Source organism: Ipomoea nil, unplaced genomic scaffold, assembly GCF_001879475.1.
Source record: "Ipomoea nil cultivar Tokyo-kokei standard unplaced genomic scaffold, Asagao_1.1 scaffold2845, whole genome shotgun sequence".
Taxonomy (NCBI): Eukaryota; Viridiplantae; Streptophyta; class Magnoliopsida; order Solanales; family Convolvulaceae; genus Ipomoea; species Ipomoea nil.
In genome coordinates, this window is record NW_017619273.1 from 564,781 (window position 1) to 585,539 (window position 20,759).

General features: G+C 39.4%; 1 protein-coding gene and 1 long non-coding RNA gene across 2 annotated transcripts; one reads left to right on the top strand and one right to left on the bottom strand.

The window, feature by feature from the left end:
- The first annotated feature begins 9,071 nt into the window (after positions 1-9,071).
- LOC109160025 lies at positions 9,072-9,930 on the top strand. The gene is made up of 3 exons (XR_002050671.1): positions 9,072-9,242; positions 9,524-9,658; positions 9,835-9,930. It is a non-coding gene; the product is annotated as an uncharacterized LOC109160025 (long non-coding RNA).
- Positions 9,931-12,717: 2,787 nt separating this feature from the next.
- LOC109159785 (protein FAR1-RELATED SEQUENCE 5-like) lies at positions 12,718-15,320 on the bottom strand. The gene is made up of 2 exons (XM_019307897.1): positions 14,506-15,320; positions 12,718-14,107 (listed from the first exon to the last, which is right to left on the bottom strand). The coding sequence occupies exons 1-2, from the start codon at positions 15,318-15,320 to the stop codon at positions 12,718-12,720; spliced, it is 2,205 nt and encodes a 734-aa protein (XP_019163442.1).
- Between the last annotated feature and the right edge of the window lie 5,439 nt (positions 15,321-20,759).

Here is a 20,759-nt window from a genome sequence, read left to right on the forward strand (position 1 = left end):
AACAGTTTATAGCAAGTTAATTAAACACTGGAAGTTGATTAGCAGGTTAATGCCTAATGCTTAATGCCTCTTCTAACAATGATACTTTTCACATCTTCCAAATCTAGAAGGAGGTGACGACATTGCCTCCCTCTTTTTTTATGGAAAAACGCAACAGTGGTGCTAGTAGCCTCTTCTAAAATTGGAAGAGGTGATGACGACACTAGTCTACTCCTCTAGATGACATCCCCTAAAATAAAGAAAGAGGTGACTAGCGCCAGTCATTGCTTTTTCCAAAAAGAAAATACTATATGTACTCTCATTTTTTACTTTTAACTTTTATTTTCACACATAAAATTTTGATGTAGAGACTTGTATTGGGACTCACATGAAAAAAGTAATTTATCACTGCTCGCCACATCAGGAAGTAAAATTTAGGGAGTAAGATTTGGGAATCCATGTAGTGGAACTCTTTCCAAAAGGAGCCGACAACAGTAGTTGTGTCGCTAGTGACTGCTTCAACAATGACGGTGTTGCAACGATTTCAAATTATTAGTGCAAGTTAGGTTAACACATTTGCAATTTAATTTTTTCTTTTCTCCATAAAGAGTTAAAAATTAAAGAATAAAACATATAAAATAAATTTTTAAAAATATTATTAATAATTTTTGTGCTAAATAAGTCATATCATAATCACATGACATTCAACCTGAAGTTAACGGGCAAAAAAAAATGGTAATTGAGTTTGAAGGACCAATTGAAACTTTTTGAAATTTGGGAGGTTAATTGTGATTTTTGTCATGGTTGGAGGACTTAATTGATCTTTATCTCAAGAAAAATTATTATGCAACAAAAATACTCATTTATTTATTTATTTTTCGACAAAAAAAAAAAAAAATCATTGTAGACAAGTATTATAGACTTTCCTAAAAAAAAAAAAAAAAAAACTCCTTTCGTCACAGATTTACGGGTTGGAGTATTAGTTATGTTTACACTATTAGAAAATTCATAATTTACAACAAAATTTGTGACCATTTTGCATTCCATTGTAATTCGTTACAACCATGGCGCAAAACATAGAAAATGCGCCAAAATTGGGTATGAAACACATGCAGAACTTGTATTATACGTAAAATTGCATTGGTTGCAATTTATTTTTTTTTTAACATTTTTAAAAATAATTCATTTGCAGTGGAAAATTTTAAGTTACAAACATAATATTGCAATGGATTGATTGCTACAAATTTTTGCAAAAAAAAAAAAAAAAATTCTATTGCAATGGAGTTAACAAGTATGATTTTTATTTTATTTAAAAAAAAACGAATGAAATGTTACTTAGCTTTTTAAAATTTATCTTTCACTTTTTAACTTTCAAATTGAATAAGACTCCTCACCAAGTAAAAGGTTATAAGAGCATCCTTATCAGTTGAGATTTTTTAGGAGTTATTTGTGGGTCTCAGCATCTACCTCATTCTCTACTATCTCACCCAATCACAAATAACTCTTCTCCACATCAGTTTTTTGTTTTTTCTCAATTTTTTATGGACCCCACCATTTAACCCACTATATTTTAATTATTTCTTTATCTATTTTATTTATAAATTTATATTTTATTTCTTTATCTATTTTACCCCAACATGCATATGGGAAATGTGCAAAATATGCAAACTGGAATTGTTAAGCGTATCCGGGTTGGACTTCCATTTGGAAGGTTGTGAGTTCGAGCCTCAGTGGAGGTGTTATTGGCTCTTTGTGTTTCAGTAGGTTGAGAAAGTATATGAACAGCTACTACATTGTAATAGAGCTAGTAGCATTCAAAAAAAAAAAAACAAAATAAAATAAAAAGATAATTGAAGTTAATTACTTAAAATAAATTAAAGTACATAAAAATTAAAATACAAAGCGGTTAAAAATAAATTAAAATACAAAGCGATTAAATTAATTGCCGTTGTTGCTCCATATATGCTCAACCAAATCCGTACGGAGTTGATGATGCAATAACTCGGCATTTCTTTCTAAATAGTATTGAAACTCTTCGGTTGATCCTTGGGATGCTTTTGTTGTTGCTTCATTTTCTTCCAAGGCAAGCACAACAATATCGGCATCATTGGCACCACTAGGCCGCATTCCTATTAACTTACAAGAAATTGCATGAAAATCCCTGGTTATAGCTGAAATATGACCCCCAATGCGCCTTTAATTTTTTACTCGTTCTCCTTGGCTCACCGTTGGGATGATTGTTGTTGTAATATGCTTCAATGCGGTTCCAAAATGTGTCACCCTTTTGCTCATTGCCCTTACTTGAATCTTGTCCGATTGTGGTATAAGCACGTGTCAACATTTTGTCATCCTCGATATTTCATACTTGTCGACGACTCTCCGAATTTTTTGGTGGTGGAGTAATTGTTACTTCATTTTCGCTTTGTGTAGGAAAAGGCGAAAATTGAGTAAATTTTATATTACCCGGAATTTGGCCACTTGGTATGTTGATAGGAAATTGAGAAGACCCCGCAAATTGAGAGCTTTGAAATATAGGCGGAAATGAAGAAAATTGAATATATATTACCCGGAAGTTGGGTATTTTTTGGAAATTGAGAGTTTTGTAAAAATTGAAAATTTGGTGGAAATTGAAAATTTGTTTGAAATTGAGAATTTTGATTGGAAGTATTGTCTTTTTCCATTATGATCAGGGTTGTAAAAATCGATCTAGGCGCCCGCCTAGACGCTAGGCGCCTCTAGACCGTGGCGATTTTCCCCCTAGGCGTCCGCTTAGTTACCGGCCGCCTAGGCGTCCGCCTAGCGCCTAACTCGGCCGATTTGGCCGCCTAGCGTCTAAGTTAGTCGAGTGAACTCGTCAATTTCGGTCGAGTTAACCCGATCGGCTCGGCCTATTTATTTTTATTATATATGTGTGTGTGTGGGCGCGCGCGCATACATATATATAATATGACATATATACACTCGTAGACTAGTTTGATACTTTGAATCTTTGGATGATTGAAGTATTTGAGTATTTCATATTTGAGTATTTTTAATTTTTAATATTGTTTTAATGTTTTTTTTTTTTTTGAAAATCATTGTTTTGATGTTATGACTTATGAATTATCATTAATTCATTTATTTGGATGTGTTATATGATTAAATGTTGAAAACAAGCTCATTAAAATTGTCAAACTGCATATCTACCACTATTTTTTTTGCGCCCGCGTAGCGCCGCCTAGACCGTCTAAGCGCTAGGCGCTGTCCGGGCGCTCGACTAGCGCCTAGCGCCTACTGCAACCATGATTATGATAAAAGAAATTGAGAGAATAATAGAAATGAATTGAGAGTGAGATAAAATGTAAAAAAAATTGTGAAGACAAGTGGTATATATATATATATATATATATATATATATATATATATATATATATATATATATATATATATATATATATATATATATATATAGATAGATTTTGGATCCGGTGCACACCCCCTTGGCAGATGAGCTCGTGAGCACCTTTTATGACCCTTAAATATTTTAGATGAATGGTCCAGATGAGTTTGGCTTTTTTGCCACGTGCATCATTAATTAAGAGGACATGAGGGACTATTGAGTAATTTCCGCTATTTCTGTAATTATAACGGGTATTCAATTTTTGCCTCGGTAAAGCGCATATCTTCTGACCCTTCTCACGCCCACTTCGTCTTCTGCGTGAGACTCCATCATCACTCTCCATCTCCATCACTTTCTCCATCAGAACTCTCACTCTCCCTCTCCATCTCCATCACAACCCTCGGTCTCCCTCTCCATCTGAACTCTCACGCTCCCTCTCGGGCATTCAACATGGATGGGTCTACTGTCCGTCGATCGAAGAGGCATCGGATGTCAAACGGTGTTCCCATTGAAGGTAATCTCAATCCCCCTATTTTTGCTACTGTTTTCCCCGGTTCGGTTGTTTTGGTTGTGTGCCTCTGGTTCGGGGGATTTTGTGTTTGCTTTCTGTGGTAGTTTGCTGTCTCGACCGCCGGCTCTGGGTGGCGGGAAGGGGGTGGGGAACTGGGGATGCGTGCTGTTAGGGGGAACATACTAGTTACATTTTAGGGTTTGTGTTATTATTTAGTTTTTTTTTTTTCGGATAATCATATGTTAGTCTAACAAAGGGGGGTTTTTGGGGGGTTTTGTGGTTCTGTAGCCAAGCAATTCTCATTTGGATGTTAGGGGTGTGTTGCATGTGTTAGATGGTGATTTTCCGGCGAAATCCTGTTATTGGGAGGCGGGGAATGGGAGAGGGTACTGGGTAGTTGCGTGTTAGGGTTGGGGATTGCATGTGTGTGATGGTGTTGGTTTTTCCGGCGGAAAATTGTTATCCGCCGGCCTTTCATTCTTTTTTTTTTTTTTTTTTTTTTTTTTTTTTTTTTTTGTGTGCTCTCTGGTAATTGTTATAAATTCTAGCTTTAGTATGGAAAATTGGTAATTTTTTTTATACTCTCTGGTAATATGGATGTGATTTGAGTGAATGGTAAAACAGGAAAAATGAAACATAAAATTGCTAGTAAAATGTAGTGAATGGTGTTTTCTGCAATTCCATATGTTGTTGATGGTGGAAAAGCACGTAAAATTCTGGCTTTTATCATTTTAAATATGTTAAGCTCTTTTGCTTCTTTTCATTAAATGCATTTTTGGTATATAGTACGTGCGTTCTGGTTAGCATGTGCATATAATATCTATACTTAATCTGGCTTTTATCATTTTAAACATGTTAACTTCTTTTGCTTCTTTTCATTAAACTCTTCCTGGATTATCAGGTATAATGGTTGTCTTAAGTTGGATAGGTATTGACAGGATAATAGGGCTGGCACCCGACCCGGATCACAAATGAGCATCTGACTCAGCATCACATGGGAACCCAACGGGCAGAACTCCAACGGTTAGAATTCAACAGGTGTCACATTTATTGTCATTGAAGCCACCTTTGATGCCACCATTGATGTGAGAGAGTTAAAGCCTCAACGCCTCATTCATGACTCTTCATATTTTTGCCGTTAGCTCAGCTCCCCAAGGATGTCTCTTCATGTTGTTACCGTTAGGACCTAGCATAAATAGAACTTCCCTCAGCTGAGCAGGGGACACACTGTACTTTCTATACTGAGACAAAAGGCAATACAACTATTGTCACTTTCTTATTCGTCACTTTACAATATATTTCCGGTAACATTATTACCGTCAGGTATAATGGTTGTAGGTATTAGTATGTGCGTTCTGATTAGTATGTTAGTATGTGCATATAGAGGATCGTGTAGTGCGTTATATATGTTCAAACATGATTGTGTAAATTTTAATTTTTGTGCATATTAATTCTTCAGTGCTCTGTTTAGCAGTTTAATGCACTGTGTCATACCCCTTATTTTTAAAAGAAAGATAGATAGGGGATGTGACACAATGTGTATGTGCGTAGTAGTGAATATGCGAGTGCATTTCTAGTTAGCCTTAATTAATTTATCAATTAGGGTCATTGGTCGTTCGTTTTAAGGATTGTGCATTTTTGGGAATATATATTATATGTACCAGATATATTATAAGTGCATGTCCATGTCTAGTCTGTATTATGTGATTTTAGTGTTCTTTTTGTTGTATTAAGTCTGTGCATATATACGGTTATGGTATGTGCATTATTATGCTTTCGAGGGGTGCATGTGGTTTGTGCTTTTATAGGGTATAACATATGCGCAGTGCACCTTCAGAGTTGTATTTGTTTTAATTTGGATAGGTATAATGGTGTGTGCCTGGGATGTTAAATGCAGGTTTCAATATGTTTGTAGTGCCTTTATATTGTTTATTTATGGTTCGGTAAACGATGTTGTTTTCTGATTTATGCAGGTCACGGTGTCCCCCCTCCCCCCCGGTTGGTGTAGCCGATCCGGTTGCACCTTTACAGCATGATCCCCCTGTCGAAGGACACAACCCCGCGCCGTCTTTGGCACCACATGAAGATAACGAAGCGACCCAAGCCCCCGCCGACCCTGCGCCGGATAGTCAGGCTGACGAGGTTGATGTTAAAATGTTCCCGCAATTGAAGACTAGAGCTTCCATCAGGAATCTCGTTAAGCCTATGAAGCGTTTCAACGCTTGCCAGAAGAAAGCCGTAGTTGAGCTAGGATTGGGGGAGCTTCTGAACCTGGACTTGATGTCCATCCCTAAGTCGTTAGCCAGGTGGTTGCTCACGAACTTTGATCCTGAAGCCAAGGTTTTGCGGGTTGAGAATGGTTCTACCATTCCTGTTACGGAGGCTGATGTTAATGCTGTGTTGGGGTTGCCGCATGGAGACGTGATCACTAAACGGAAGAAGGACGACATTAGTGATACTTTAAAGATGTGGCGCTCGAAGTTTGAGAAGACAATCCATGATGTTACTTTGCATATGGTTTCTACCAAGGTACAGGAGAATCTCGAGGGCGACGTGGAGTTCAAGAGGAATTTTGCTGTGTTGGCGATTAGCACATTGGCTTCACCCATGGCTTCACCCATGGCGAATGGCGAATGGTTCCACCACTTCGAGGACGTGGATGGGATTAAGAATCTGAATTGGTGCAAATTTGTGATTGATTGTTTGGTTGATAGGCATGAAACGTGGATTAAGGATACAAAACAGCCATTTATTGGACCCTATGTATTCTTACTGGTAAGGATTTCATAATCAGTTTCATAAGCAGTTAGATGTTTTCCATGTGGTAACAAAGCTAATATGTGTCTTGTTATTAGCTTCTTTATGTGGATAGGTTGGTTCATGGTGAGAGGGTTGTGCCTAGGGCTTTTCCAGCTTTACGTGGATGGTCAACGAGGTTGTTGAAGGCTAGGGAACTTGAGGAGTTCAGGAGCGGTGGATTTGGCCGTGGTGAGGTAGTTGGTCCATATATTATGGAGGTATGTATGTTCCCTATTTATCCTTTTGTAGGGTATGGGGTGAGGTATGTTGCTCATACTGTTTATGTTATGTTTGTAGGTGCCTAATGCAGTGGGGGATGATCCTGCCAAGGTAGTTTCGTTTTGGACCGCTCCCATTATTGTGTCTCGATTTATATTTTGTAGTTTCGTTTTATAGTAATACATAGGGGTTTTCGCTGCTGTTTTTTTTAGCTGTAACAAGCACGTTGGGTTTTATTCTTGGCAATGTAGGTTTATGGTATGTGCATACATATATATTGTGTCTGCATTTTACTATATAGTATGTGCGTATACGAGCTATGTGCAGTAGCATATTAAATAGCATATGCATTTAACATAAGATAGTGCATTTGCTAGATAATGGTTACTTTATCTTATGTTGGTGCGTATTAGATATATGTTACTATATTTTTATTGCATCGTTTGTGCGTTTAAATGTTAGTGTCTGTGCGAGTTGCCTTTTACTATATTTTTATTGCATTCTTAGCAAGTGCATAGCATGTGCATTTTCATATTACGGTACCCGGCAGTCCAGATCAATTATGCTCTAGAATAATTCATAGTATATGCGTTTAGATGTAGCGTCTGTGCGCCTTGCCTGTTAGTTAATTTTATTACATTTACTAGCAAGTGCATAGTCAATCTTATGTTAGTGCATATTACTGGGTAGGTGCGTATCAGATCCAATGTTAGTGCTTTTGTTAGATAAATGGTTACTATATGTTATGTTGGGGCGTATCAGATATATGTTACTATATTTTTATTGCATCGTTTGTGCGTTTAAATGTTAATGTCTGTGCGAGTTTCCTTGCCTGTTAGTTAATTCGGTTTGCATTTATTTGCAAGTGCATAGACAATCTTATGTTAGTGCATATTAATTGGTACGTGCGTATCAGCTCCAATGCGTGTGCATTTGTTAGTTTGTGCGTTTAAATGTTAGTGTCTGTGTGAGTTTCCTTGCCTGTTAGTTAATTTGGTTTGCATTTATTTGGTTTGCATTTAGATGTAGCATCTGTGCGCCTTGCCTGTTAGTTAATTCGGTTTGCATTTATTTGCAAGTGCATAGACAATCTTATGTTAGTGCATATTAATGGGTACGTGCGTATCAGCTCCAATGCGTGTGCATTTGTTAGATAAATGGTTACTTGGGTTTGCATTTACAAATATATAGTTTGTGCAACAAGAATGTATGTGCAGTAGCATAACTCGCACAGAGTGTCCATGCACCAGATATATAATATGCACCAGATATATGTTAATATATTTTTATTCCATCGTTTGTGCGTTTAAATGTTAGTGTCTGTGCGAGTTTCCTTTGTACTATATTTTTATTGCATTCTTAGCAAGTGCATAGACAATGTTATGTTAGTGCATTTTTAAGATAGTTTTTGTTTTGCTGAGTTCTTGCTTAACAAATTTGTAGACTGAGGCAGAGATATACGCTGAAAAGACGGACGCACTAGCTCTAGCTCTTGTGGACATGATGGAGTTCATGGATCAGCATATCGGTCTACCTCGGCCTCCTGAAGCTTTTGATAGGCTTGTATTAGGCGCTCGGAAATTTATGCAGGTGATTGACGGTGTGGGACCCTCCTGCGCAGCAGGTACGGATGATGCGATGGCTGCTGGTGCACTCAGCGGCGACGAGATTTGGGACAACCCGGCAAATTTAGATGCTGTTGACGCGGTTGTTACAGCTGCTCAGCAGGGGAAAGTTGGCGTTGAGGAACTGCCCCCCCCCCCCCCCCCCCCCGTGACACAGCAGATTCCTTCTTCTCCCCGTACTGCATGTGCGGGTTCTAACACCGCTCCGTGCGTGGAGACAGGTGGTGATGCTCCCTCGGAGGTTGTGCCTGGAGTTGGTAGGCCCAAAGCCGTAAGTAAGGTAGTACGCCGGCGCAGAAAGGCTAGGCGTTTTTAGCCTGTTGTTTAATTCAGTTATGGTTCTAGAATGTCCTTTTTTTGTGCTATTTTACCCGTAGGTATCTTGTTGCCCTTTTGAACTGTACCGGGGTATGCACGGTGATGCATGTATGTTTAACTATGTTGGCAGGATGGATGTATTTTTGTGTTAATATTTCATGTGTGTTTATATTTTGTATGTTAATGATTGAGTATTTTAGTTTGTGACTGGTTTATTGTCGCTCCATAGGCTGACGCGGACATTCCCTCGTTTAGTCTTGGGTTGACTCAGGATACGTCTCCGGTGGGATTTGGATTGTCTCAAGATCTGCCAACCCAATGTTGGGAGGTGGTGGATGCTATTGTCCGTGAATATGACGTACGTACGCCAAATGTCGTGCCTCGTGGTTGGTCATCCGCCCCATGTGGTTCAGTAAGTACAAACATCGATTTTATTCACACATCGAGTTTACATTGTGGGTATTGCATGGCGTGCGATATAACGTGATTGTGTCAGCGTTTGGGAGGGGGGTGCTGGCAGGTGCGTAATAACATTAGACTGGCTGCAATGCGTCACCCACATTGGGTAAGTGCGTATTAGTTGGGGGGTTTTTGCGGCACACATATGGAGTATGTGCAGCCCACTGATTTCATTGTGCGGTAGGGAACCGGTTGTTTTAATTTCTAAAGCCTGATTTTCCTCTACGTATGTAGGTCCGTGATCACCAAGTATCAGCTATCCGTAAAAATTCACCACATAGCTTGGGAGTACGTATTGCGGGGGGTCACAAAAGGCCCCGGCACGATGGTGTTCCTGGGGGGAGTGCAACGAAGGTGACTCCGGTGGAGGTACGTTTTCATTTTAATGGGATGCGTCACCCATATTGGGTATGTGCGCATTAGGCTTTAACGCCGGGGTGGTGCGCGATACACAAACGTGGTATGTGCGGCGCACAGATTGTCACTGGTGCGTTAGGGACTGGTTGTTTTAATTTCCATAGCCGTATTTTCCCCTATGTATGTAGGCCCGTGATCACCAAGTATCAGCTGTCCGTAAGCCTTCATCACTTAGCCTGGGAGTACGTATTGGCGGGGGTAACAAAAGGACCTTGCGCGATGGTGTTCCTGGGGAGAGTGCAACTAAGGTGACTCCGATGGAGGTACGTTTTCATTTTGCTGCAGTTTGTGTAAATATTGTCCGTTCATTTGTAGGAACTGGTTTTATATACCCTGAGGCTTACCTGTATTCTTTTGGTTTCATAGCAACGTATACCAGTACTGAACCCGCCTATGGTTGTATGTAACACACCGCGGTGTCTTGCACCCGTGAAGCAGCCGCGACAAACAACTGGCAACGTACTGGCATTGAGAACGCTTGACTTGAATTCATACGATCACCGGACACGCGCACGTGCCCGCGAACGCTCTAAGTGTCAACGCACCCGATCCGCAGGAAATCTATGATTGGGTTGCTAGATCTAGACTTAGCGACATGTATTACATCCCTTTTTGCAGTCTACCTTCATTTCATCAATTCCCCCCTTTAGTGGGTTCTAACCGCCCGTTGCCTGTTCATGGACAGGGATGAGGAGCTGTTTCTATTTAGTGGCCGATCTGCACGGAGGGAAGAATTTCGTTCACTGCTTGAAGGTCAGGAAGTGCTTGTGGGCATAATAAATGCCTGGGCATGTGTGTTGAATTTTAAGGAGATATTGAGGCCTCGTGGGTCACCCTCGAGGCTATTGGTGTCGCTTACGACTACGGTGAGTTAACGGACTATTGTTTTTATTTCAGGTTTTGTTATGTCTTGGTTAGTGGTGTTGACTTAGGTTGTATTCGCATGAATCAGTTGTACACAGTTGTCAATGTTTCTGCACCACGTGGTCGGCGTCTGCAGTGGTTTACGGATTGCATGGTCGAGGAGTTGAACACGTCTCCGTTTAACTCCTGGGGCGACATTGATCTGGTTAGTGTTTATTTTTTGTCCTTGTTTTTAACCACATTCGGTTGTGATTAACTTTCTTGCGTTGCAGTTCATATTTCCAATACTTCAAGCTGGTCACTACTACGTTATTGTAGTGGATTTTAGACGCATGCATTTCGATGTGTTAGATAACTCTTCTGTTGGTGGTCTCTCACTAGACAAATATCTTCACATACCTGACCTGCTGGTATGCTTGATTAACAATTTGGTTCTAATTGTACATTTAATATACACTTGTCTAGTTCAAACCACCATTGTGTAGACGCATGTATTATTTATTAACACAATGTCATTTGTGTAGCATGAGTTTTTTACCGTTTTCCTGGAGGATGTGGAGGCCACAGATCAGTTTATGAAGGTCACTACGTTCATACCTCGTAGGGTTCGCCTATCATGTCGCGATGCGAAGAACAAAGTAGATTGCGGTGTGTTCGCGATGCGACACATGGAGTCTTATGCTGGACAGCCCTATGCGTCATGGGATTGTGGTCTTTGCGGGGGTGACGCACGTGCATTGCTTGCTTTACGCAAACGCTATATGTCCGAAATCCTGCTGTTTCAGAACAACACCCATCGTCGAACGAATTTCAACTCCGCCATGAGATCAATTGTTCCGTCTCGTTGAACACCTCTATTATATACATTGCGTTTATTATTACATCTCTAACTTTATGTATTGTTTTGGTATTTCTGTTATGATTTGGAATAGACCAGATTTCATTCCGGTTTTTCATATTAACAATGCGTATGTGCATACATATACATTATGTCTGCATTTTACTATATAGTATGTGCGAATACGAGCTATGTGCAGTAGCATATTAAATAGCATGTGCATTTTCATATTACGATGCGTATATAGTAAAATGCATAATTTTATGTCAGTGCATATTAATGGATAAGTGCGTATCAGCTTCAATGTTAGTGCATTTGCTGGATAAAAGGTTACTTTAACTTATGTTAGTGCGTATCAGATATATGTTACTATATTTTTATTGCGTCGTTTGTGCGTTTAAATGTTAGTGTCTATGCGAGTTGCCTTGTACTATATTTTTATTGCATTCTTAGCAAGTGCATATCATGTGCATTTTCGTATTACGGTACTCAGCAGTCCAAATCAATTGCATTAGGTTAGATAAGTTTATTGCATTTACTAGCAAGTGCATAGTCAATCTTATGTTACTAGCAACTTTATGTATTGTTTTGGTATTTCTGTTATGATTTGGAATAGACCAGATTTCCATTACAAATATTATACGTATTTCCATTACATTATTTTGCGATTTGATCAGTGCATAGTAGACCAACGACCTTTCATACATATAAACGCACTAACTACGTAAATGCACCAAACAACAGATTAATTTAACGGTGCATTGACTGCTTGAAACAAACGCACAATTTGTTTGTACTAAATCTGCCACCCAATCATATGACTAATATGCTCTCAACAATCATAACCGTATTACGCAGCCAATTTATACTTCCTTCGCACATGACATTTTCGTTACGCATATAAGCACGTACCTATCGACTACAACGCATTCTATACATGCAATCTATGCGTACTAACGCATATATGGTACCGGAGTAGTCCAGACATTTGTGTTATACATTTGTTTTACTACATCATAAAAAATCAGGCATTAAAAAAAGTCACCACATCACAACTTCTAAGTCCTAATCAGGTAAATCCATATGGGAAATAAGGAACTGCCAACTATAAAATGGGATTGCTGGGAAAAAAGCTTAATGCCTACAGAATTGTTCAAACAAGATATGCATATTATAAAAGCTTCCCTGGTAACATTTTCCTCAAAAAAATGGGAATGCTGGAAAAAAACATACAAAAATGTGCACGAGTTTCAGAATAAACGATCTCACAAAAAACTTCCAGAATTGCATGCTATAGCTAATAACACTTCTACTTCTGCGGGCAGCTTCTACTGTTATGCCCATCTGCCATGCCACAAGTTTTGCACGTGCGCTTCTTCCTGTTTTGCTCCTTCATTGCCAGCTCTTTAGCAGACCTCATCCGTTTACCCGACCCTTTGTTGCTTGTCACCGGTGGTTGGTGCACAGTAATCGTCTCAGGTGCGGGTACGCCACAGTAAGACTCCATGATCGCTTGTTTCCCACTAGCTGCATCCACTTGGACTTCTTCGTGCCCGCACCAAGTTGTCTCCATATCCGATAGAACAGAACACATTTGTTGCAATTTTAAACTGTCCCCCTTGGCAATCCCCAAACACCTGTAGAACGTGTTTATTACATCTCCTGCTTCATTACCCGTTGTGGCCCCTCCATATCCATACTTCCTCAGTTCATCTTCATATTCTGTTATTGCGTTGCGTGTCCATCGCGGGGTGATCTGTTGCGGCGGAATGGTATCAACCCTCTCGTATATTAGCACTGCAAAAGTGTGTCGACACAATAGACCAATCCTTGTATACATTCGGCAGGGGCAGTGCGTAATCATTGTCACATTCTCAACGGTCAAACCGTACTGTGTCCCGCGCTTATCATCCACCTCATAAGTCTTGATGCCGTCACCGATTGTCACTGCTCTTACCCGGCATTCAAAACAACCTGCAATAATTTCCTCCTGGACATCATAAAAAACTGTTAGTGTGTACAGTTCGGATGCATGTCGTTCAATTCCCAGTGGTGTTTTGAAAGGGGGGGTCTGTGCGTTGCTGGCACCACTAAGATGTGCGTGCGTGATCCGTTGCTTTCGCACTTTACTCTCAAATCGGATGAAGAATTCTGTAAGGCAAAGGTGCTTGTTAGTATTGCTTCTGAAAATTCTATTCTCAGCCTCGGACCGGGATGTAGTACGTAGTAATCCGCCCATAAAAACTCCTTCAAAACACGCAGGAACCCATGATGCACGCTCATCATACATATGTTTCAGCCACGAATTTTCAGTTATGGCATATTTTTCCATTACAGCTTTCCATGCATGCTCGAAATTTGCAGTAGTTGAGGCGTCGTTCCATACTACAGTATTTAGCTCCCGTCTAAACTCTTCGTTCCTCGCTAAGTCAGTGCCCACTTTATCACCCACCTTTGTCATTATATGCCACATGCAGTACCGATGACGCGTTTCAGGGAATTCATGTGCAATTGCAACTTTCATCGCCGGATCTTGATCAATTACAGTGATTGCGGGGGGGCTGCCCATTGCGTTTTTGAAGTTCTTTAATACCCAAATGTACGAGTCCACGTCCTCCCGGTCAATCAGGGCTGCTCCAAATGTCACGCATTTCTTATGGTTGTCGATCCCGATAAATGGGACAAACACGATGCCGTACCTGGGACATCATGGTGTTAGTTTATTTCAATATTAAAGTTAGCGTGACTCAGTATCATGGTATTTGTAAAACATGTTAGGGAGAATGCACAAACTTGTACAACATTATGCACCCACCACTGATGAACATTTAATTATACTATCAGATAATTATACTATCGGACACTACACACATACACACATTTTTACAGTGGCGCACATGAAGAAAATATAGCTTTCTGAATTAATTTCTGATATCAATGGGTATCAGCGAAAACGCACACACTCTGTGCTTAGTACGCTATCATCTGTGCTATTAAATATCGAGGGTCAAATATATACACACACACAGTAGCATTAATTCGCATATTTCTGGTGTCCGCATATAGAAAAAGTTATACAAGGTTCAGAATTTCTTACCGGTTAGTCTTGTACGTCGCATCGAAGGACACAACATCTCCAAACGCACTGTAATGTTTCCGCGCCACACCATCCGACCAAAAAATCCGTATCAATTGGTCGTTATGGTTTGCTTCGTACTCGAAGTACATGTCAGGGTAGTCAGCCTTGATATCCAGGTATTTGGATATTACCATTTGGCAGTCTCCTCCGTGCATGTATGCCAAAACTTCCTGTCGGTAATTTTTGAAATCTTGTTGTGTTGCTCCAACGTTTTCTGTTCCACCCACAACCTCTGCGTATATTTTAAAGCTTTTGCTCGAGCCCACATTCACCTTTGCGCAATTTGTTATGAACTGTTGGTGACCAACATCCAATTTCCTATTTACTTTCAAGAACGGTTTATAGCTATCATCGCACAAACAGTGCGCGTGCCCCTCTTCGAATGTCGTGACTAAATACCTCCCCGCACCGTCTATTTTGAACACAATCTTTGCCATGCACCCGACTCGGTTAGATGGCCTACGACGTTTGGTCTTTTTTCCAATTACCGTTTCTGGTGGATCCGATTTTTTCCCCGCTTTGAAACCTTCACGTGAACAAACCAGTTTCTTCCTTAAGATAATGTTGTACTTGTTCTTTTTGTCTGAACTGCGGCGCACATCAAAGCCTGCGACAGAGGCGTAATTGTTATAGAACTCAACACCTTCGTCTAATGTTGCAAACAATTGCCCAACAAATGGTTTTATGGATGTGTCGCAAGCCGTCAACCAAATCTTCGTTCCACTCGGGGATATATTCATATAACAATATTCTTCGTCGACATCGCCCCCCATAGTTGGCGCACCTGCCACTCAAAAGTAAGGTAATTAAAAAACCGACGCACTCAAATCCATCCCCACATCATAGATACGAATGCATTATGCACAGACATGTTGTACCTCAATTAAACTATCGGACACCCCACCCCGGCGTTCCGGTAATAACCATTCGACAAAAGCAGGTATATGCACAGACATAACAGTGTTTACGCACGGACTGGTGGAAACCAAAAAAATAAAAAATAAAAAAAACACCTCGGACACAGGCTATTTTGTCTATTAGGCAGTACGTCGCATGCACTGGCCAACGTATCTTTACGCTTAGGCCGTTGGATAGTCGGGTATCGAACAACCCACAACCTCAGCCTAACTTGCCTACTAGGTTCTAACGGCGTACGCACAGGCGGGTCGTCCTTAACGCTCACAAATATCGTCGGCCATCGACTACCCTTGTTCAGCCGTAAACCGTTTCGAGAAATCATGGAAATGCACAGACTTAGGCGTGTATATGCACTTACCTGTACTGCTACTGTCCATTTGCTGCAAGTCCGAAAGTGTTGTTCCTGCCTTCACACATCTACCATTGTTAACGGTATTTCATTCTTTTAATCCTTTTCAAGATACAATCTTTTAATTTCCATCATCAAAAGCATCAAAAGATAATTCATATTCCTTTTAAATTAATTCATTAATTAAATCAGCTAACCAAATTACTAATCTAACCTTACCATAGATAATAATTGAAACTATTTCTTTTAATCTCAACCATAGATGGGAATCTAATCAATGGGTATTATTAGGCCTCATGGGCTCATCTATTAGAGGGGGTGCACCAGATCCAAAGCCTATATATATATATATATATATATATATATATATATATATATATATATATATTAAGTATCCGTTGCCAGCAACGGCCAGAAATGTGACCGTTGCTGGCAACGGATACAATTCTGGCCATTGCTCGGCCAACAACGACCAGGATTGTATTCAATTAAGAGTGGCCGCCAGCTGGCGGCCACTCTCAATCGCCCAGCCTGGCGCATGTTACATGCCCGTTGGGTGGTTAGTGAGACGCAGTTGTGTCTCACTGCTTTGTTTTTTTTTTTTTTTTTTTTTTTTTTTTGTTTTTTTTTTAATTTCTAACATTATGCCTTAATTTGCAGGAGAAATATTTTTGAATTAACCCCACCCACATCAGCTATTAACTCTGGTTGGAAAGAATTTATATAGAAATAACCTCATATTATCCACTAGTGTAGATGCTCTAAGGGTAATATAAAAAAAAGGATAAATTGTTAAAACTAAAATAAAAAGTTAATAGTGTTGAAATTTAAAAAGTTAGCATCTAGTATGATGGCATTCCAATTACCCTTTTATGAGTACGAGTACCATAACTTTATGTTATATAATGAATTTATATGTCCTGTATCCCATCAATACAGGCAATTTATATCCTGCACCACGACGCGCGTTGCATTGTGCGCCTAGATGAAAAACGACATCGTTTCAATTTTTTTTAAAAAAAAAAATTCGCTACCCAGTGTTTGGCAGTTAATTTTCCTTTAAAAAAAAATCTCATATTCAAAAATGTACACAATGTTATACTAGAATACACATAATTGTATACATGAATGTACATAATTATATAACAAAATACACATACTCTTTTTTAAAAGATAATACACATAATCTAACATAATACATAATAAACATAAACTTTTAACATAATACACATCAACTCTTAACATAATACACAAAAATTTCTTGATTCGGATGTACATAATTGTATTAAAAAAATGTACATAATTGTATAAAAAAATATACATACTTGTATAAACAAATATACATAATCATGTCAACTTCCTACTGCGCCTCCCAAAACGACGTCGTTTCGGAAGGCGCGGGGCACACAGTGCACTGTGCGCCGTGGTGCAGGGTATAACGATTGATCAATGCATGCTTTATATACGCGTATTGGTGTGAAATACAGACTTAAACCTAATGTCCAGTCCAACCAATTACTTAATGGGCCTAGTCCACTTGCACCACATAATTAAGGCCCATAATATATAATATATATTATACGGGAAAATCTTACAGTACGTCTCCTACTTGGTGCAAGTACTAGCAAACTTTCATTAAAGAACAAAACACACGAATCATAGTAATATGTCCTCTACTAAAAAAGTGAGTAATATCTTCTATGATCACATGCATTTTTATTCCCCAACTTGAATCCTTTATGAACAAACACAACGTTTATTCTTGGTACCTTAAGGGACGTTTCTCAAAATTATATATATATATATATATATATATATATATATATATATATATATATATATATATATATATATATATATATATATATATATATATATATATATAGCTAAGTTTAAGCTTCCCAAGATCTTCAAAGTTTGTCTCCAAGATTCCACCTTTCCTACTCTTGAGCATCTAGGAGGGTAGGATCTATGTTCCTTTTGTGTTTTTAGTGTTTTCTAAGGTATCTTTTCCTAAAGATGAAATCTTTATGATCTTTTGGTGTGTTCTTGAAGTGGGTGATGAAGGTGAACTTTGTTAGGGGCTTTGAGAAGTGTTATAAGTGAAGGTTGAGTCTACAAGAGGTAACCCATGCTTTACAAAATCTATTTTGCTTACATATATGATGATTTATTGGATTATACATGTGATTTTTCTATGAAATGTGAGTGTTGATGCATTGTCTTGTGAAAATGCATATCTAGAGCTTGTTATTAGGGTTCTTGTATGTCATTGCTTGGCTATTCCTTTGATTCAAGTCATTTTGTTGTATTTGGTGAGATTTTAGATGTTTTGGACTTGAATTTGAGCTTGGTGTTGAAAATCCCCGAAGAGATGTTTTGGTACAGGGTATTGTACCCGCGGGCAGAACCACGGGTGGGGTTCCACCCGTGGCCCCACCCGCAGGGTACAATGTTAGCTTGTGCGGGGATTTGTTCCCCGTGATTCTTTTGATTCGATATTCGATGTTTTGACTTCCCGATGTTCTTTTGTTGGGCTTTTGAGTGTCTTCTTGATGTTTCATATGCCTAGAACTATATGGTAGGGTTCTATGTAGGTGTTGGTGTCTTGAATCATGCTAAGTGTTCAACCTTGTGATTCGTTGAACCATGATGAGTCTTGTGTGTTCTTCAGAACTACGTTTAGTTTACCCGTTTGATAAGCATGCTAGTTCGGTGTTTAAATGCTAGCGTGTGTGGTTTGTTCTTTCCTATTGTGGATGATGATTTGTGTTAATCATCGTTGTTGTCGGATTGTGATCCTTCTCTTGTTGAGTATGGTTTCATATCTTCGTTGTGATCCGTTGATTGATTCCTATGATGGTGTTGTGTGTGTGGTTGTACCTGGATTGCACGATTAATGGTATGGGACATTAGTCACCAAGGTACGGCAGTGGTCCTCGTGGTGGGCATGACGCGAATATGGAGTTTGTGACCTGTGTGATGGGTTCATATTTTCTTGGGAGGCATGTGTTGCCATGTGTGTGATCGGTACCCTCGTGTACTATGAAATCGGTGATAATATTGGAGGTTGTCGGAGGGGAGACGACGGTCCTTGGAGGAATAAGGTTGGACTTGGTGACAGGAGTCCTGAAGGTAAAGGTTGGAACTAGACAAAAGGTTGGGGGTAGCCATAAGGTTGGAACCGGGCATAAGGAAGGCATATCAATTCGTGATCGGTGATGTCACGAAGGCATGTGTTGCCGTTGTGTGTTTATCAATTCGTGACGTGTGATGTCGCGAAGGCATGTGTTGCCAATGTGAGTCTCTTATCCTCTTGTGTTGTGCATGTCAGGTGATATTTTACTGAGTGATGGTAGAATACACCTTGAGCCTTTCTTGTGTTGTCGTTGTTTCATCTTGACGTGTCTTGGGATGTATTCCCTTAATCTTGTTGTGAGTGGTATAGAGTCTTGTGGTTGACTTCTATCCTTGGCTTTGAACTTATATATACAGTATTCCGTTTCAAAATGATTTTGTATATACTATCTATCTATATATGCTATTGACATGTATTGGTGGGTTACCAGCATCATTCGCTGACCGGGCGTCATCCTATGTATTTATGTGCTTTTAAGGTCCCAAGTAGTGGCGAGCGCGATCTAGTGATGGATAGTGTAGACCCCTCAGACTATGTAGTTTGTTTTGGGCATGTGTGCCTTTTATGCATGTCAAACAATAGATTGTTGTTGTTTTAACCTTGCCCCTTGTTAGAATGTTTATGTGGATGTTGTTCTCGCCTGTGCGTTCACCTTAGCGTGGACATGGCATATCATTCCTCGTTTTCCAGTTTATATAGTTAGACTTTCGCTGTGATTGCTTATATTGTGGTTAGACATCTTGCATGTTTAAGTTTAAAATGGCCTTGAAATCGGGGGTGTTACAGTAGCTCATTGGGCTCAGCTAAAGAGAGTGTTACGGTATGTGAAAGAGACTTTGCACTATTGTTTGCGCTTGAGTAAATCCCCTAATGCTGATATTCATGCTTATTCTGACTCTGACTGGGCTGGTTGTCCAGTGGTTAGAAAATCTACGAGTTGTTTTGCAGTTTTCTTGGGATCTAATCTTATTTCATGGGTGTGTAAGAAGCGGCGTACAGTGGCTAGATCTTCAACTGAAGCTGAATACAAGGCTATTGCGGATGTGTGTGCAGATGTCACTTGGGTGGTGTCTTTGTTAGATGAGCTAGGAGTTCCTATCAGGACTACACCGAGGTTGTGGTGTGATAATCTCAGAGCGACGTATATGTGTGCTAATCCGGTGTTTCATGCTCGGACGAAGCACATAGAAATTGATTATCACTTTGTTCGTGATAAAGTGGCTGCAGGTGAACTTCAAGTTAATTTTACTTCTATAAATATCAGCTCGCGAATATCTTTACCAAGCCCTTAGCTGCTCCATGGTTTGCGCTCTTACGTGACAAGTTGCAGGTTGTTGTCCCAACATGAACTTGAGGGGGAGTATTAAGACTCTTATTATATTGTATTTCCCGTCTGAGTAGAACTCTGCACTTGTGTATATCTTCCTTTTGTAATTCCGTACGTTGTTGATACATTCAATTATACATTCCTAATCATCATTAATAAAAAACATAATACAATTTTATCAAATATTAGGACTTCCTACCACTTGTCTATGTGTTAAAATAATGTATTATAGGGGACAACCACAATTAATTTAGTCAAATTGTTGACTTAGTAACTGCAAAGTTACAAATTCGATCCTAAATTGAAACGACCTATCAACCAAGATTTACTTAGTGCATACCCTTAGGTAGTGATTACAATTTATTCACTTTAATTTTTGTACTTAGATTTGATATAATTAAATATTGAAGATAAGCATTGACATGCTCATGTTATTGCTGACATGACCCACGTCAACCTAATACGTTGTAATGTCAAAC